The 15,751-nt window shown below is 37.6% G+C and overlaps 1 protein-coding gene across 4 annotated transcripts in view; it reads left to right on the top strand.

The window, feature by feature from the left end:
- Nucleotides 1–15,751, top strand: part of LOC127449402 (cAMP-specific 3',5'-cyclic phosphodiesterase 4B-like) — a 241,663-nt gene that overhangs the window by 217,872 nt on the left and 8,040 nt on the right. For 3 of the 4 annotated variants that reach the window (XM_051712809.1, XM_051712810.1, XM_051712811.1), the window contains 2 exons: nt 6,362–6,474; nt 15,542–15,635. In XM_051712809.1, coding sequence (XP_051568769.1) covers nt 6,362–6,474; nt 15,542–15,635 — 207 coding nt within the window. Of the gene's footprint in view, nt 1–6,361; nt 6,475–14,125; nt 14,737–15,541; nt 15,636–15,751 lie in introns of those variants that run through there. The other variant, XM_051712812.1, reaches the window with a different exon arrangement.

Here is a 15,751-nt window from a genome sequence, read left to right as displayed (position 1 = left end):
GACAAGTGCATGCAATTGTTTTTAATCTGAAATGATATTTTATTGATACATCCATATTTCCCTTCAATTCAAGCGAGCCATCAAGTGTTTTCTGCACACAGTGAGAAACCCATCTGTTACGCTGTTTCACAATGTCCTTTGGCTATTCATAAACAAGCTCTTCCAGAATTTCCTCATCTCTTTCTTCTCTCTCTCTCTCTCTCTCTCTCTCTCTCTCTCTCACTCTCTCCTAACAATCACAACCAGGGGAAGGTGTTTTCTTAGTAGGTCCATTGAGATTTGAGCTGACGTCAATATTCATACTTCCTCTTTATTGGAAATGCTGTAGTTTATCATTCCACTGCTTGGCTAAGTGTTGGGACACTTCACATGAATTCAATAGAGGCATAGATAAAATATGAGAGAGAGAGAAAGAAGAAATGACACAACACATAAAAACATTCACATATAAACGCTCACACGCAAGCACACAGTGATTCTGTTACATATCAGGAAGACACAACTTTTTACCACACACACACCAGATCCGATACTTTGCCATGACATTAACACTCTCAAATGACTATAAGTCCTCCTGTGATCTAAAATAACCTTAAATTACTTGCATTCACACATTTATACACTGTGACCACAAAAAAAACAAAAACAAATACTTGGTACGCTGATGCCTTTTCTTATAACACCACATCTACGCTTGTCTTCAAATAAAGTTCACACACAAACAAGGATGTGTTAGCTGTGACTTGAAATATCAGAATGATATTAAAGGTGTGCTAAGTAAGTTTCCCCCATTAAAAAAGATTTACACCAAAAGAAATGTTTACATTTAATTTAAACTCGATAAACTTGCATTTACATTAAAAACCTCAAAAATCCCCTGGTTTTAGCACTACACAGTGGATATTTCACCTCAGAACTGTTGTGGTAGGTGTAATGAACCAGGTATAACATTTTGCAGAAATGTCGCCACCAAATTTTCATTAAATCAGGCTCATAACAATCCATTTAATTCTACATAAGCCAGATTGCTCCCGCATGGTGGCCTACATGTTGAGATGACCTGCTGTGCACTACTCACATTATCTTGGTGGCCTCCCTATTATCAGACGATAGGAGTCAAAAGAGCTGATAGGAGTTGGTAAAGTCCAACACCACTGGTGTATCGGCCAACAAAATATAAACAATAAATTACATAGTGTACCTTTAAAAAAAAAAAGGAAAAAGTAGGCCCCTGTTGTTATTTTAATACAGTTAAATACAATGTAATAACTATAAAAACACATTTTTGGAGAGGTAAATGTAACTGAACAATACACAATTATAACGGATAATAGTTTTTTTTTTTATTTTATTTAGTTTCTTTGTTTTCTGCAATATGTTCTTTTGTCTGATAAAATCAAATATGTCTCTGAATGTGTAATGGCAGCTTGTTAGATGAGATCTATCCCTTTTTGTCTGTAATTGGATGATCTCATGGTATATGGGCAACTGCAACATGGCCACATGTCAGCATCTTTCCTGGACTGTTGCCTCCTTTTTCCAGATCCGCCAGTGCCACTGGCGCATGTGTGTCTGTGTGTGTGCTTTTCGAAATAGGGGAACAGGAAAAACTCTTCTTACGCACATGTGGTCAGACACCTCATCGGCCCTTTCAAACATGTCTTGCCTTTAATCATGATGATGGATATCAGAGCAATGACTTGTACGCATGTCACATTTTTGGTGTGCCCATTTATGTGCATAATTGCGTGGATATAAATGAGAGGGAAGAAGGGAGGGAAGAGAGATTTGAATTAAATAAAATAAAAATTGTGATGAATATTAATGTCACGAACGCCGGTGAAGATTCCTCAGTCGACCACCGGAGGTCTCACTCACCTGAATATTAACACTGAACTACACTTCCCAAGTGCCCACATGCCTGGACTGATTACCCTACACTTGCCTCATATCACTCAGACTATTTAAGCCCAATGTGTGTGTTCATTCATTGCGAAGTCTTGTTTGCCCCGGCTACATTTCTGAGCGTTATTACTTACTCTGTTGATCTACCCGTGTTTGACTCTGCTTTGGATTTACCTTGTATGATTCTCTGCTGCCTGCCCATTACTGTTTTTGCCTGGACTATCTCTATTGCTATTTTGCTGCCTGCCCCGATCCTTTGCCTGTTTGACTATGTTACTGCCATGTCTCTGATATTGTTGGTTGCCCTGGTTATTTTACCCATGCCTGTTTGTATTCTGAACTTGTTGTGTTAATAAACCGCACAATGGATCCCACTCAGAGTCAGTGTTACAATTAGGGAGATCACCATGGCAAAAATTATTCATTTTAACACGTAAAAAAGAAAAAGAAAAACACAAATTATACTTAAGTTTAGTTGCTACCTTAACATTTTAGATCAAATTAAAGTTACAACTTGCATTTTTCAACCTTTTTGAATTAACATACTGATCAAGAAACATTTTGTAGAAATTTAGTAAAAGTGAGTAGAAATGACAGAAAATATTGTGATTAACATGATGATGAAATGATGAAAACATAACACATTACGGTTCCAGACTGATCGCACTTTGAATTCAGCGACAGTTGTTTAAAAGTTCTTCAGGTGAAATCAGTCTGTGTTCACTGAAATTCAAATCACTTCCCTCCACTGGCCAAAGCTAGAAGTGTTGGTGAACGGACAAGCACATGTGAGCTCCAATTTCCGGGTAAAATATCCACAGAGTGGTGCTAAAAACAAGTTGTATTTTTAGGTACAGATATGTAACATTTAAATGTTGTAATACACTCAAGAGGAATGCATATTTATTTAACCCTTTACCCTAACCCAAACCCCAACCCTAAAACCTAACAATCAGTGGAGAACATTTTTTATTTTAGAGTGAAAAATGCAACCTTCGAAACTCCCTCACCATTTTTTATATTAATGCAATTAGTTCCTGGTTTCCATGGGACCAGAACCTGTGTCTGTGACATTGTGGACACCATACACATGTTGTATGCCATAGACAAGTTGATCTTCTGTGAATTCAGGCGAAAGTGCTTGATTGGTATGGTGCTTATCAGTAATTTATCAGAATGGGGTAGTTTTCTGGCTGCGTGATCATTTAGAAACAACACTTGTGATCATGTTGAGTCATCCCATACTATTTGTGCTACAGACATTACTGATACAGTATCTCAAATCATTCAACTTGCTGAGAGGAGAAGTGTGCTCTTTTTAAGTGATAGGACAATTTGCTGGATTGACAACAAAAGAAGTGAGAAAAAAAAAGCTTTGACTTGCATTGAAGGAGAGACACAAGCCTTATACTGTATAGGGACCAAAATATTATACAAACTTGGAGGTGGGCTTTTTTTACTCGAGCCAGAGAGCAACCACCTAGCAACACCCAAAAACCACTCAGAACACATTAGCAACCACATAGCAATGGCTGGCAACCACTCAAACACCCTAGCATCATGTTGGCAAGTTTTGCACAGGCAAGCATCACAGTAACAAAAATGTAAAAAAAATTTAGTTACTTAGCTGCTCTTAGGTATACACAAATTATGCATTTTGTTTTTGTGATTATTTAAGTCTCTTTCAAACTCCACTTTCCGGCTTTTGACATAGTGCCTTAGCATTATAGTCTTCAGGTACCCTTCCAAACACTCAAAAAAAAAAACTAAAATGAGAAAAAAAATAATTGCCCACAGTAAAGAGCTTTTTTCTCCTCGTGTTCAGAGAGCAAATATGCGTGTGTGGTTTTGCGCGCGTGGAGATTAGAGAGAAGTGACGTCATTTGACATGGGCCTGCTAAAGTTCTTCTGCTGTGTTGTTCTGCAACTAGGAGACCCATCACAGCAAAGTCAGAGCCGCACAAGGGCTCGTCTGTGTCCCAAAGCCACAGAGCACCAATTCACCAAACTCCCCTTCACTGTAAACACATATACGCTTTAACCAGACCCACACACAGCTCACGCCTATGCTTCATGCATTTCTGTGGTGCACATGGAATGATGCAGGCTGTTTATGTACATTATGACATTAATTCAAGCAAAAAAGGGCATGAGATGTAAAACTTGGTATGGTTGATAATTTGTGCGTGTGTGTGTGTGTGTGGTCGGGTTTTGGTGGTTTAAAAAAAATCATTTTTTGCAAGCTATCCCTTTCATTTTTTTAAGAAATATTTTGGATTAAATATACGTTAAGCTCAATCGACAGCATTTGTTGCATTATGTTGATTACCACAAAAATGTATTTTGACTCATCAAAATTGTGGAGGTCACAGTGAGGCACTTACAATGTGGAATGTGGCCAATTTTTGGAGGGTTTAAAGGCAGAAATGTGAAGCTTATAATTTTATATAAGCACTTACATTAATTCTTCTTTATATATATATATATATATATATATATATATATATATATATATATATATATATATATATATATATAGGGTTTTAGGGTTACAGTACATCATCATGGCAACGAAGTTGTAAAATTTGCTATAACTTTACACAGAAAGATTGGTAAATGATTTTATCACACTAAAATCATGTTTGCACACATACTGTTTATGTCTTGTGGATATACTTTTGAAACAGTGAGTATTTTAATGTTTTAAAAATTGGCCACCATTCACTTCCATTGTAAGGGCCTTGCTGTAATCCAGATTTTTGCTTTTTTTAAACAAAAGGAGGGGCAAGTCTAAATTAATTTTAAGGTAATCAATATTATGCCACAAATGCTGTCGATTGAGCTTGTATTTTTATTGAACTTCTATTGAACCCTGGAATATTCCTTTAAGTAAAATCTAGAGCTGTCAATTGAATGTGTTCATTCAGTTCTATTAATCGTATAAAAAATAGCGTGCTAAAAGAAATTATGCAATCATGTCTCGAACCATAATAAGGAGCATTCCTACCATTGGAGCAATTTAAGCTTGAAGTAACACCTTCATATTTTTGCAAGGCCCAATCAGCAGAGGGCAGTAAACGCAACTCCAGCTGGAAAGGCAAAGTGACAAGCAACAAGCCATACTTACTGACAGCAGACAACACAAGAGGAGGGCACGTTCCATCGTTCAAACACAGCTGAATGGAGCTTAAAACATGTTTTTTCTAAGTTTCAAACTACGTTTAACTTTACACAGCATCCTAAACATGCTGTGGTTATAATTTGACACAACCAAAGTGAGATGCTCCAAAAGTCGCTTCCTGAAAAAAAAACAAACAAAAAAATAAATAAATAATATAATAACTTTACTTCAGACAGACTGACAAAATCAATTGCAAATGGATTGCTGTGGACTGTAGGCCAATGACAGGTTTATGTTCAATGAGATGGAAATAAACAATAAATTGCCTTCCAAAGCCACTTTTTGTATTGTCTAATCAAAGCTTTTCTCATCTGCCACAATAATGTAATGTATTATTAACTGAATTATTATATTTAGTATATACAGTATAGTGTGTTTAAAATGATTTACACATTGTTACTTATAATTATTTCATCACATATTGAATTATTTTTATTTGGGGGCCTTTCTCAGCAAATATTAAAATATTAAATTAATTGTAATTCATTTGTTTAATTCATCAGCATCTTATGTAATGCATCCAGTTATAAGTGAAAATACACTTTTCCAGTGACTTGTGAGACAGTGAAAATCAATTTGAAACTTTGAAACTTAGCAATAGGAGTAGAAATGACAAGAATTATTGCAACAAATTAAATGGATGGAAACAAAGATGTTGTTAAAACATAATGATGAAACTTTTTTTTACAGTGTGTCACATTCATATCCTGCCTAGGAGTTTGCACTTTTCAAAACGAGGAAGTCAAGTGTGCATGTGTTTATGTGTAAGTGTTTACAGCAAACTATGCAAAGTAACCCTCTTTGTCTCCCTCTTTATTGACACCAGAGCTTACACAAGCCATAAATGATAAAGAGGGGGAGGGGATGAGAGAAAGGGTGATGCCAAACAGGGTCTCAGATAGAAACAGAGAAGGGCAGGAAAAAGCACAGAGCCAAGAAGCTGTATCACCCCACCACAGCCAACTCTCAGACATGAGTGAGAGTTGCAGTCAGAGCGAGAGCGACACCAAGAGAGGGAGGAGGGGTGAGAGGAAGGGGCACCGAGCCAAATAGGCAGTATGAACTAACCACAAGCACCGGACGAATGGGGGGGGGGGGCTCTCACAGCCAGTGCTCAGCTGGAGCTGCTCTCACTCTCTCATACAGTCTGAGAGTGTGTGTGCATATGCGTGTGTGTGTGCGAGCCCATGATGAAGGATCGTCTGGCGGACTGTGCTCCAGTGGCCGTACAGCAGGATTTTCACGGTGCCCCCATTTCTGTGTGTCTCTGTCCAGACGAGTCCTACCAGAAGCTGGCCGTGGAGACCATGGAGGAGCTGGACTGGTGTTTGGATCAGCTGGAAACCATCCAGACGTACCGCTCCGTCAGCGACATGGCCTCCAACAAGGTGAGAAGACCCTCCACCAGGACATCTCACTAACACACACCTCCATTTTCAAACATATGTGTGCTTTAGGCGGTCCTTTGGAAGTTGTAGAAACTCTGTTGAGGATGCTTGCACACTGAAGTGTTCCTGTAGCTCAACTTGTAGAGCATGGTGCAAGGAATGTTAAGGTCATGGGTTTGATTCCCTGGGAATGCACATAACCAAGGATAAATTGCACATAACCATACTGATAAAATGTGTAGATTAAATGCACTGTAAGTCTCTTCGGTTAAAATTATTTGCTATAGAAATCTGCAGAAGATTTTAACCTTAGTTTTTGGTCATCTATCAACTCTTGTCGCTCTTTCTGGCTGCTTTGTGAATGGGGCTATTGAGAGTCCCGGTACCATTAAGCTTGCATTACGAATTCAGGCCACTATTTTCTAGCATTCCACATGAGCAGCTCATTAATCCTGAATGAGTCTAGTTTGCCTCTGTTTGAGTTAGAATCTGAACTATACAGTACATTTGAAATTCTGAGTTTCTGAAATAGTTTCATACCTTCTAACACATTGACTTTGCATTAAATGTATTTTTAACAGGGTCAGTTTAGTTGCATTTTCCAAAGCATTTGAAGTTAGAAGTTTCATGTGAAATTACATCACTTTATTTCCTAGAAGTCTCTTACATGCTCTGAGTAAATGTGTTAGCAAGACTTCTTTGCGTATTGAACAGGTTTTAACATGCCTTTTCTTTCCAACATATGTTTTTCCACACCCCAAGGTGTTCTTTGGAAATGCAGTATAGCTTTGATTTGATTGGCAACTTGTGATTCAATTGTACGTTTTGTTAACTTCATTGTTAATATAGTTAAATGTAAACTAGTTTTTATTAGGAGTCCAGTTTCTTTCTCTTTTAATTTTGTAAAAAGAGGAGCCATTTCTATCTGATCTAACGCTTAAAATTACTTTTCTTGGTGTAACCGAATGCTTATTAAACAATATTTTTGACTTGAATAGCATCAGTTAATTTAGATATCACTACATGAAGCACATTTTTACTGTAGGTGCTACCTGACAAAATAATTTTTACAGTGTTTCATGTAAGTTTACTACATTTTCAAAGCAATATGATAAGCATAGCGAACTCCCTTCACATAAATGTCTTTTTTCCTTTGTTCCTTATTGTATCTACTGACATGACAAGTAGAATCTCTGTCAGCATTCAGTGTTACAGAGATGTTTCAACCTGCATTGTTTGCCAGACTTTCGGTTTTGTACTTTGAAACATACAGTATTGTGTCGTTTTCACACAAATGTGACTGTCATCTGATCTGATATTGTGCATAGCTCCACAGCATGTGTGTGTCTCCTGTAGCTGTGACTCCGGTTTCCTGTCTCCTTCCTAACCTCTCGCCGGGTCCAGACTACAATGGGAGTGAGTGCTGTATGGCAGGGCAAGGCCAAACTCCCTGTTTGTTTCTCCATCTGCTGACGTCAAACAGGCATACACTGCAGTGCAGGGACTTTTACAGCAGACATTAGGGATGAATACTCATTCCTGCACACACACTCAGACCCTTGCTCACACAAATGAGAAAGGCACAAACACACCAGACATACAGATCTGCATACAGGAAAGGGACATACAGTGCTGTGGAAAAGTATTTTCCCCCATCCTGATTTCCTCTGTTTATGTGTATATCTCATACTAAATTGTTTCAAAAATTCCAACAAAATCTAAAATAAAACAAAGGCAACCTGAGTAAACACAAAATACAGTTTTTAAATGATATTATTTATTGAAGCAAAAAAAAAATTATCCAACACCTATAAAACTCATGTGAAAAACTAAATGCCCCCTTAAACTTAATAGCTGGTTGTGCCACCTTTAGCAGCAACAACTGCAACCAAACGCTTCAGATAACTGGAGATCAGTCTTTCACAGTGCTGTGGTGGAATTTTGGCCCATTCTTCTTTGCAGAATTGCTTTAGTTCAGGCATATTGGAGGGTTTTCGAGCATGAACTGCCCATTTAAGGTCCTGCCACAGCATCTCAATCGGGTTCAAGTCAGGACTTTGACTAGGCCACTCCAAAACTTTAATTTAGCTTCTTTTGAACCATTCAGAGATGGACTTACTCTTATGCTTTGGATCATTGTCTTGCTGCATAATCCAGTTGCGCTTGAGCTTCAACTCACGAATTGATGACCAGATGTTCTCCTTTAGAATTTTCTGGTAAAGAGCAGAATTCATGTTTCCTTCAATTATTGAAAGTTGCCCTTTCCCTAAAATTTCTTATGAGAAATAATAATAGAAACAAATGAGACAATTGTTGCCATACAGTAAGGGTATAGAGCTATAATATAGCATAGTACAGATCATTTAGTCTTTGAAGAATTTACAGTAATAAGAAATGTTTGAGTTCATATTAAAATTTCTGATTTGAAATAAACTTGCCATCAAAACTTGACAAATCTAAGCAAGCACAGTTTGAGACATTGTTGAGATGTTTTCTTAAACTCTTAAGAGACACATAAGAAGTGTTTTGCTCAGGAGAAAAAAATCTGAGAAGCAGGAAACATAAAAAGTCTCCATTTCCTTTCCACACTGCAATTTTTGGTCTTATTTCCCGTTAAAAGTATCTAAACCTATTTTAAATCTGTCATCCTTAAAACAAGGAAATGTTACTTGATAAGTAGAATGACATAAGTTATTAAGTCTTGTTTTCAGAGAAATCTAACAAAAGTTATTGGGATTTATGTTTAAAAGGGGAAACTATTTGTTAGCGGGGTAAGAAAAATAAACTTGTTTTCCCTTTTAATCAAGTTAATTTTCTTACCTTATTGGCAAATATTATTATAAAAAAATATATATATTTTGTTATAAGCATAAACATTACAACATTTTGTTACATTTCTCTGAAAATAAAGACCAAATATCTTATGCCATTTTCCCTCCCAAGTAAATTTATCCTGTTTTAAGAATGTTGAGATACAGTATTTTTACTGGAAAACAAGACAAAAATTCTCAATAAGAAAATGAATGTTTTTTGTTTTTTTTTTTTGTTTTTTTTTTTGCAGTACACGCAATCTCATTACTGCCAAGGAGAAACAATTGAGATTTTTCTTTCCTATCAATCTAGTGCAAAACTTCCTGAATCTTAAAACGACTGTTTTGTAATTTGAAAGTTAGGGTTTTCCCCAGATCTGTTTGTATGTATGTGTGTGTGTGTGTGTGTGTGTGTGGCAGTATGTGTGAATGTGAGTTTGCGCTGATGACTTACAGAGTTGGCATCAGTAGGCTTGATCTGACTTCTGAGCAGACTATTTACACTAAAAACTATGTCGCAATGGGGTTAGAGTTCTTGTGTGTGTGTGTGTGTGTGTGTCTGTGTGTGTGGGTTTGGGTGTTTTACGTGGACATTTTTCCATGTTAAAAACTGGTAATTACAAGGGTATTATGCTATAAATGTGGTTTATGACATTTCTAGTGTCCCCATAATTCAAATCGCTTAAAAAACATACTAAACTGAAAGTTTTTTGTGAGGGTTAGGGTTAGGGGATAGACTCTATATTTTGTACAGTATAAAAATAATTATGTCTATGGAGAGTCTTCAAAAGGATAGCCGCACCAACGTGTGTGTGTGTGTGTGTGTGTGTGTGTCAGTGTGTGTCAGAGAGAGAGAGAGAGAGAGAGAGAGAGAAGGAGGCGGTGCCTCTGAGAGGGTGAGTTTGTATAGTGACACACACACACACTGAAGGATATTCAGCACTCACAGCTCAAAATGAGTCAGTAACACTATTGCATCTATCCATCGACGAACCTCAAGACTCAAGACAGCCAGAGTGGCACACACTTGCAGTGAGCAGGACGTACTGAACTTAACTTCACTTAAAATGGGAGCTTGCTGCTTTGAGAAGAAAGAGCAGAGAAAGATTGGAAAAGTTAACTGTTGGAAAAAGGTGAGAATAATTTTGTATATCTGCTATATAGACTTTAATACTTGTAAGTTTGGTGCTTGATGTTGCTTGGTGGACTTCTAGAGGACATACGGTACTTGTTGGGTCAAAAAACTTGCAGAACCATTTTAATAAATTTTTTTTTCCTCAGGTTATTCTTTGAACCCTCATGACTAGTGTGCTTTATAGATGAACACTAGGAAAGATCCAGCTTTTTGTGTGTTGTGTATGGGACAGTTTGGAGAAAGTGTTCAAACAAGCAGTTTAAGTAGTTTAAGTTACTAGTTATACTGCATGAGCAGTGAAAACTAGGAAAGATCTACAGTGTTTTTCTTGGGATAAAATGTTGGACAGTCTCTGTACTGTAATGTCTGTAAGTTTGTAAAACTTTTGGAATATTGGGTCAATGCTGTCAAGTCAAACTAGTGATTCTGCCTCTACGGTTCATGCTTAAATTGTAATTATTTTGCATAGTTTGGTTGTAGACTATATGTCTGAGAGCATAAGCATCTAGTTTGCATGTTCAGAAAAAGAACAAAAAGACTGTAGTGTTTAACAGTCTAATATAGTTAGTTTTGGATATGATAAATAGTGGTTTTATTTCTTAATTTCTTATGTATGTCTTATTCAAACCAAATCTCAATAATTCAATTCATATTTGGTTTCAGTTTTAAACAACCTATAATCTTAGTGTGTAAGGATTTAGCCTATCTCTGGGGAGAAGATTGAAACAGAAGCAACTTAATGTGCTTTAATCTTTAATCTCTGTGCTAATTAATCAATTTACTCAGTCTATATTTTGTACTTGTATTTCTGATTTTACACACACATGAAGACACACACTTGCTTTTGTGAAATTTAGAGGAAGTAAAGCACTGTGCTTACAGTGTATCCTCAGGCAGTAGTAGTTGGCACACAAGAGCTGCCACTTTCTTCAGAAGCTACTATGTCATTATTGATGGTACCACTTTAATATGCCAGAGAACTCGTTTGTCATCTCTACGTGCGTCACAGTCTTCCAAAATATTCATCCAAAGTTCATCTCACTGTCGTATATCAACACCTTTAAAGAATCTGCCAATTTTGCAATTATGTGCTTCTCAAATGACATCATTCAGTGCAATAAAAACTCCCACAGTTTCTGACCAACAAAAAGATTAGGGTTTCCCCCACTAGATGATGTACACAAGGCATTTCGATAACTATAATTAAACAATTACTGTAGATGATGTAATTTACATTTTACTGTAATTACAGAGAGAATTATGGAAAGAGAAAGATAGATCATGATTGACTGAGAAAAAATAAAAAGTGAAATATGCTTTTGATGTTTTATTGACTTGCTTGTCCTACATCAAACACATTGATAGTTTAGACAAGGTCATGGTGACAGTTCAAATTGATTGTACATGCCGCTGGCTAACAGTGTGAGGTGGCCACACAAATCTTTCTGACTGAATGGCTGTGGATTTATATTGTCCACTAGTGGAGGAAATAAAATGGCATGGCCTCAGAGCTAGTTACAGTATACCAAATAAATAAATAATAAATAGCCAAATACGTTGCTATATGGTGAAATGAGTGAAAACCAGTTTTCCTAAACAAAAAAGTTACACTTTAACAGCATTAATTCATCTTGTTTAATGTGAATTTCTGCATATTCTAATCTATTTTTTACACTAAAATTGTATATGTTAACATTAGTTAGTGCATTATGATATAACATTAACTAACAGTGAACAATAGTATATTTATAAATTAGTATTAGCCAATATTAATAATTGCTGCAAAAAATATTGTTCAATGTTAGTTCAAGATACTTTACCCATTATCTAACGTTAATGTTTTAGAACCCTATTGTAAATCGTTACTAATAAGATAGTATTGTGTTTTGTCGCTAAATTCTTTACACAAGGAATCCATGGACCGTGTGCAGACGTCAAAAGCTATAAGCAATTGATGGACTATATTAATGTTATTAGAGTCTTTGAGGTATCTCTCTACTGAATGAAGATTGAAGGTCTTTGAAAATGAAATTCTCCCTTCATTCACCTTCATTGATCTTAGAGCAGAAGTCATTGCACATCCACCCCCCCTACAGTCATGTTTCTCACAGGACTTAGAGAGAGACACTCACATGGATTTATTGATAAAGATGATAAGGAGAAATGTGAGGCGTGGAAAGTAGCACGTCTTTGTATGTCAAAGTTGTTTACAGCTCTGACTAGATGCCTCATGCACAGCCAAGGAACCCCCACTGCAGCATAATGCAGAGAGATTCACCGCTATTTTTCGTCTTTCTCTTCCCCCTCTCGCCATCTCTCTCTTCTCTCCTTTCTCCCTCCCACTCTCTTTTTCTCATGCAGCCGCATGAATACAGACACACACACACTTTCTCAGTTCTGAAGATAATCTGAAATCATTTTATGAATCCTTTTAAGCTCCTCCTCATTTCTCCTCAGGATAATTTTGCAAATCTGAGACCAACTTCCTTGCTTTAAGGGTCGAAAAACACCTTTCATACAACCGTTAACATTAATAATATTAATGTAGTACAGTTGCAAATGTATCATTGTTTGCATATTTAAGAACTGCACTGTAAAAAAGGGTAATTGTTACTTTAAGGAGCCATTCCTACCCGATTCCTACCTATTCCTAACCGTTAAAATTTGGTTTGCTAGTGTAACTTAATGTATTCAGGTTAATTTAATGATGTTAAGTAATATTTTTGACTTGATCAAAAATGTCAATTTAGATGTGACCTCATGAAGCACATTTTTAGGTTACTTGATAAAGCATTTCTTACAGTGTGTGCTTGCCCGATTTTATGACCAATTTATGCGGCAATCTAGGTATTAAATCCGAAGGATCCACATACTTTTTCCTGCTACTGTATATCAATGATGAATCGTTGCGCATCTACTTTCTGTTGACTTGGAATTGCACCATTTTTGGGTAGGGTTATCAGTCATCTGTGAGCACGATGATTAGGACAGCCTACAGCAAATGTATCAGTCGTATCCGCTGGGACTTTTCCTGTCAATGGAATCTGTGGGCTATAGCAAGGACATCTCATTGATTCTGGCCGTCTGCCTCCTCACCACTCAAATAAATTAGGACTTGGTTTGGCAGTATATGGTAGATGTTATTGAAATGCACTGGGGTCCTTGTGATCACCGGGCAGCCATCTTTTTAGGGCAGGGAGGGATGTAAACAGCAGCAACAGCCCATGTCACATGATGCTGTTGCCATGGCGTTGGGATGTTGGTAATTGGTGTTCAGGTAGATGGGGGGGTGGGGGAGGGATGTGATGTCACCGAAAAAAGACAAAGAGAGGCAATTATCCAAGTCTTTTTCTGTCCTCTCCCCCACTTTCATTCATTATGGGAATGCAATAAAAAAGGGCCTATCCTAAGTTTTTAGAAAACCCAAATGGGGTAAAAAGGACACAGCCTTATCTGAAGCTCTCACCTTCCTTCTTATGTCACTTAAAAGGATATAAAAGGGCTTAATGTTTTATTCTATTAGGAATCCCTCAAAGAAGAAGGTTGATGAATTGCTTGCAAAAAGGCGAGGGCTTCCTTAGACCTCCCTTTATGTCTTTTCCTCTCGCTCTTTCTTTCCCTGCATAAAAAATCAGGGGGCTCCCCCCTCCTCTCCCATCTCTCTGTCAAATCATATGTGCTGTGTGAAACGTGTTGCTGGGGCTGACAGACTAGAGAACAGGGGAGAGATGAGAGAGGGAGGGGAGCAGAAAGAGAGAGAGAAAGACAGAGAGAGATGATGAGAGAGCTAGAACGTACTGCAGCACTGGAGCAGCACTAATCCAACAGAGGAAGACCCCCCTCCAGCCAGATGAGCATCCCAGTGTTTTTTTTTCCCTCATCCCTCCCTCCGCTCCGCTCCTTCAGCTTCTCCATAATTCATTGGCATTTTCAGACCCTCCGCTTCGATTCCAACTCTGGACACTCTCCGGATCCTCCAGCCCAGGACGGGTGTTCCCATCCTGGCTAGCATCCACTCTCGCCCCCCGTTCCTATCCACAGCCATGGAGAGTCTACGCTGGAGTGATTCAGCTGAGAGCCGCCACGGCGACAGTTTGCGTCTGCTTCTCAGCTACTAATCCATACCAAGCAGAGGAGTAGAGGAGAGAAGAGGGGATTTTTCGTTTTCCCAACTAGAAGAATCCCTTTCGTCTGCCTCTCTCTGGCTGTTTCCTTTCATGGTATAGGAGTGTGCTGTTGTGGATTTCGGGAGATTAAATACGATCCAAAATGCCTGAGGCCAATTACCTTCTCTCTGTATCCTGGGGTTACATTAAGGTGTGTATAGTGGCTAATAAGCTGTTTTTGGTGGGATAGTGGCTGATGGTTTTGTAACGGTGTTTGATGGTGGTCTGGAAAGACAGTGAGGAGGAATACCTACTGCACGTCTCTCTGTGTGGTTTCCTGTGCAGGAATGTCTAGATCTGAGCACTTATTTCAGATTAATCTGTTTTAATTTAGCTGAGATGTTAATTTGGATGACAAAAACACAGCTATATTTGTTTTGTTTTTGTGATTTATCCTTTTATTCTTTTAAGCTTTAAAAAAATCGGAGATGTGGCGCAGGATATGGCTGCCATTTTTCAACTTATTTAATTATATATGCATTCGTTTATTTATTTCTCACCAACATTGCATCTTTTATGGAACCACAAAATTGCTTGTGGTACATACTATACATTCTATATAATCTTTACAGTCTATGTGTAAAACATAACAAGGCAAACAGTTGAATAATTGCAATTTAGAAATATGATATCTCAACCAATGTCTACCTGGTCTTTTTTACGGCATTTCAGTCTTTTTCTCTATGCATCTGCATTTAATACTGGATAATTGCAGTATTTAGTATTAGATATTTAGGACAAGATATTAAGATATGCAATATTATTAAACATTTATTTGAAAATGATTAAACAACGAAAACGCTTATAACACATTGAGGTGTAAATGCACGTATATATAAATGAATGTTAAAGATGTTTTTTGCAGGGCATCCTAGAATGGCAGCCCTAATGAAGGCTTAGTGTTGAACCTGTTTGCGGGTTTTTGACTAATGTATCTCCCTCGCTGTCTTTTCCAGTTCAAGAGAATGTTGAACAGGGAGCTGACGCACCTCTCTGAGATGAGTAGATCTGGCAACCAGGTGTCGGAGTTCATCTCCAACACCTTCCTAGGTAATCACTTATACATTCACTCTTACATACACTTGAACACATACACGCAGCCATTGCTTAACATTGGCTATACACGTGCCATTATGGAGCAAATTTGGGCTGCGTCATTTTCAGAA

Source organism: Myxocyprinus asiaticus, chromosome 12, assembly GCF_019703515.2.
Source record: "Myxocyprinus asiaticus isolate MX2 ecotype Aquarium Trade chromosome 12, UBuf_Myxa_2, whole genome shotgun sequence".
Classification (NCBI taxonomy): domain Eukaryota; kingdom Metazoa; phylum Chordata; class Actinopteri; order Cypriniformes; family Catostomidae; genus Myxocyprinus; species Myxocyprinus asiaticus.
Note: the sequence above shows the minus strand (reverse complement) of the source record. Positions and strands in the feature narration are given on the sequence as shown.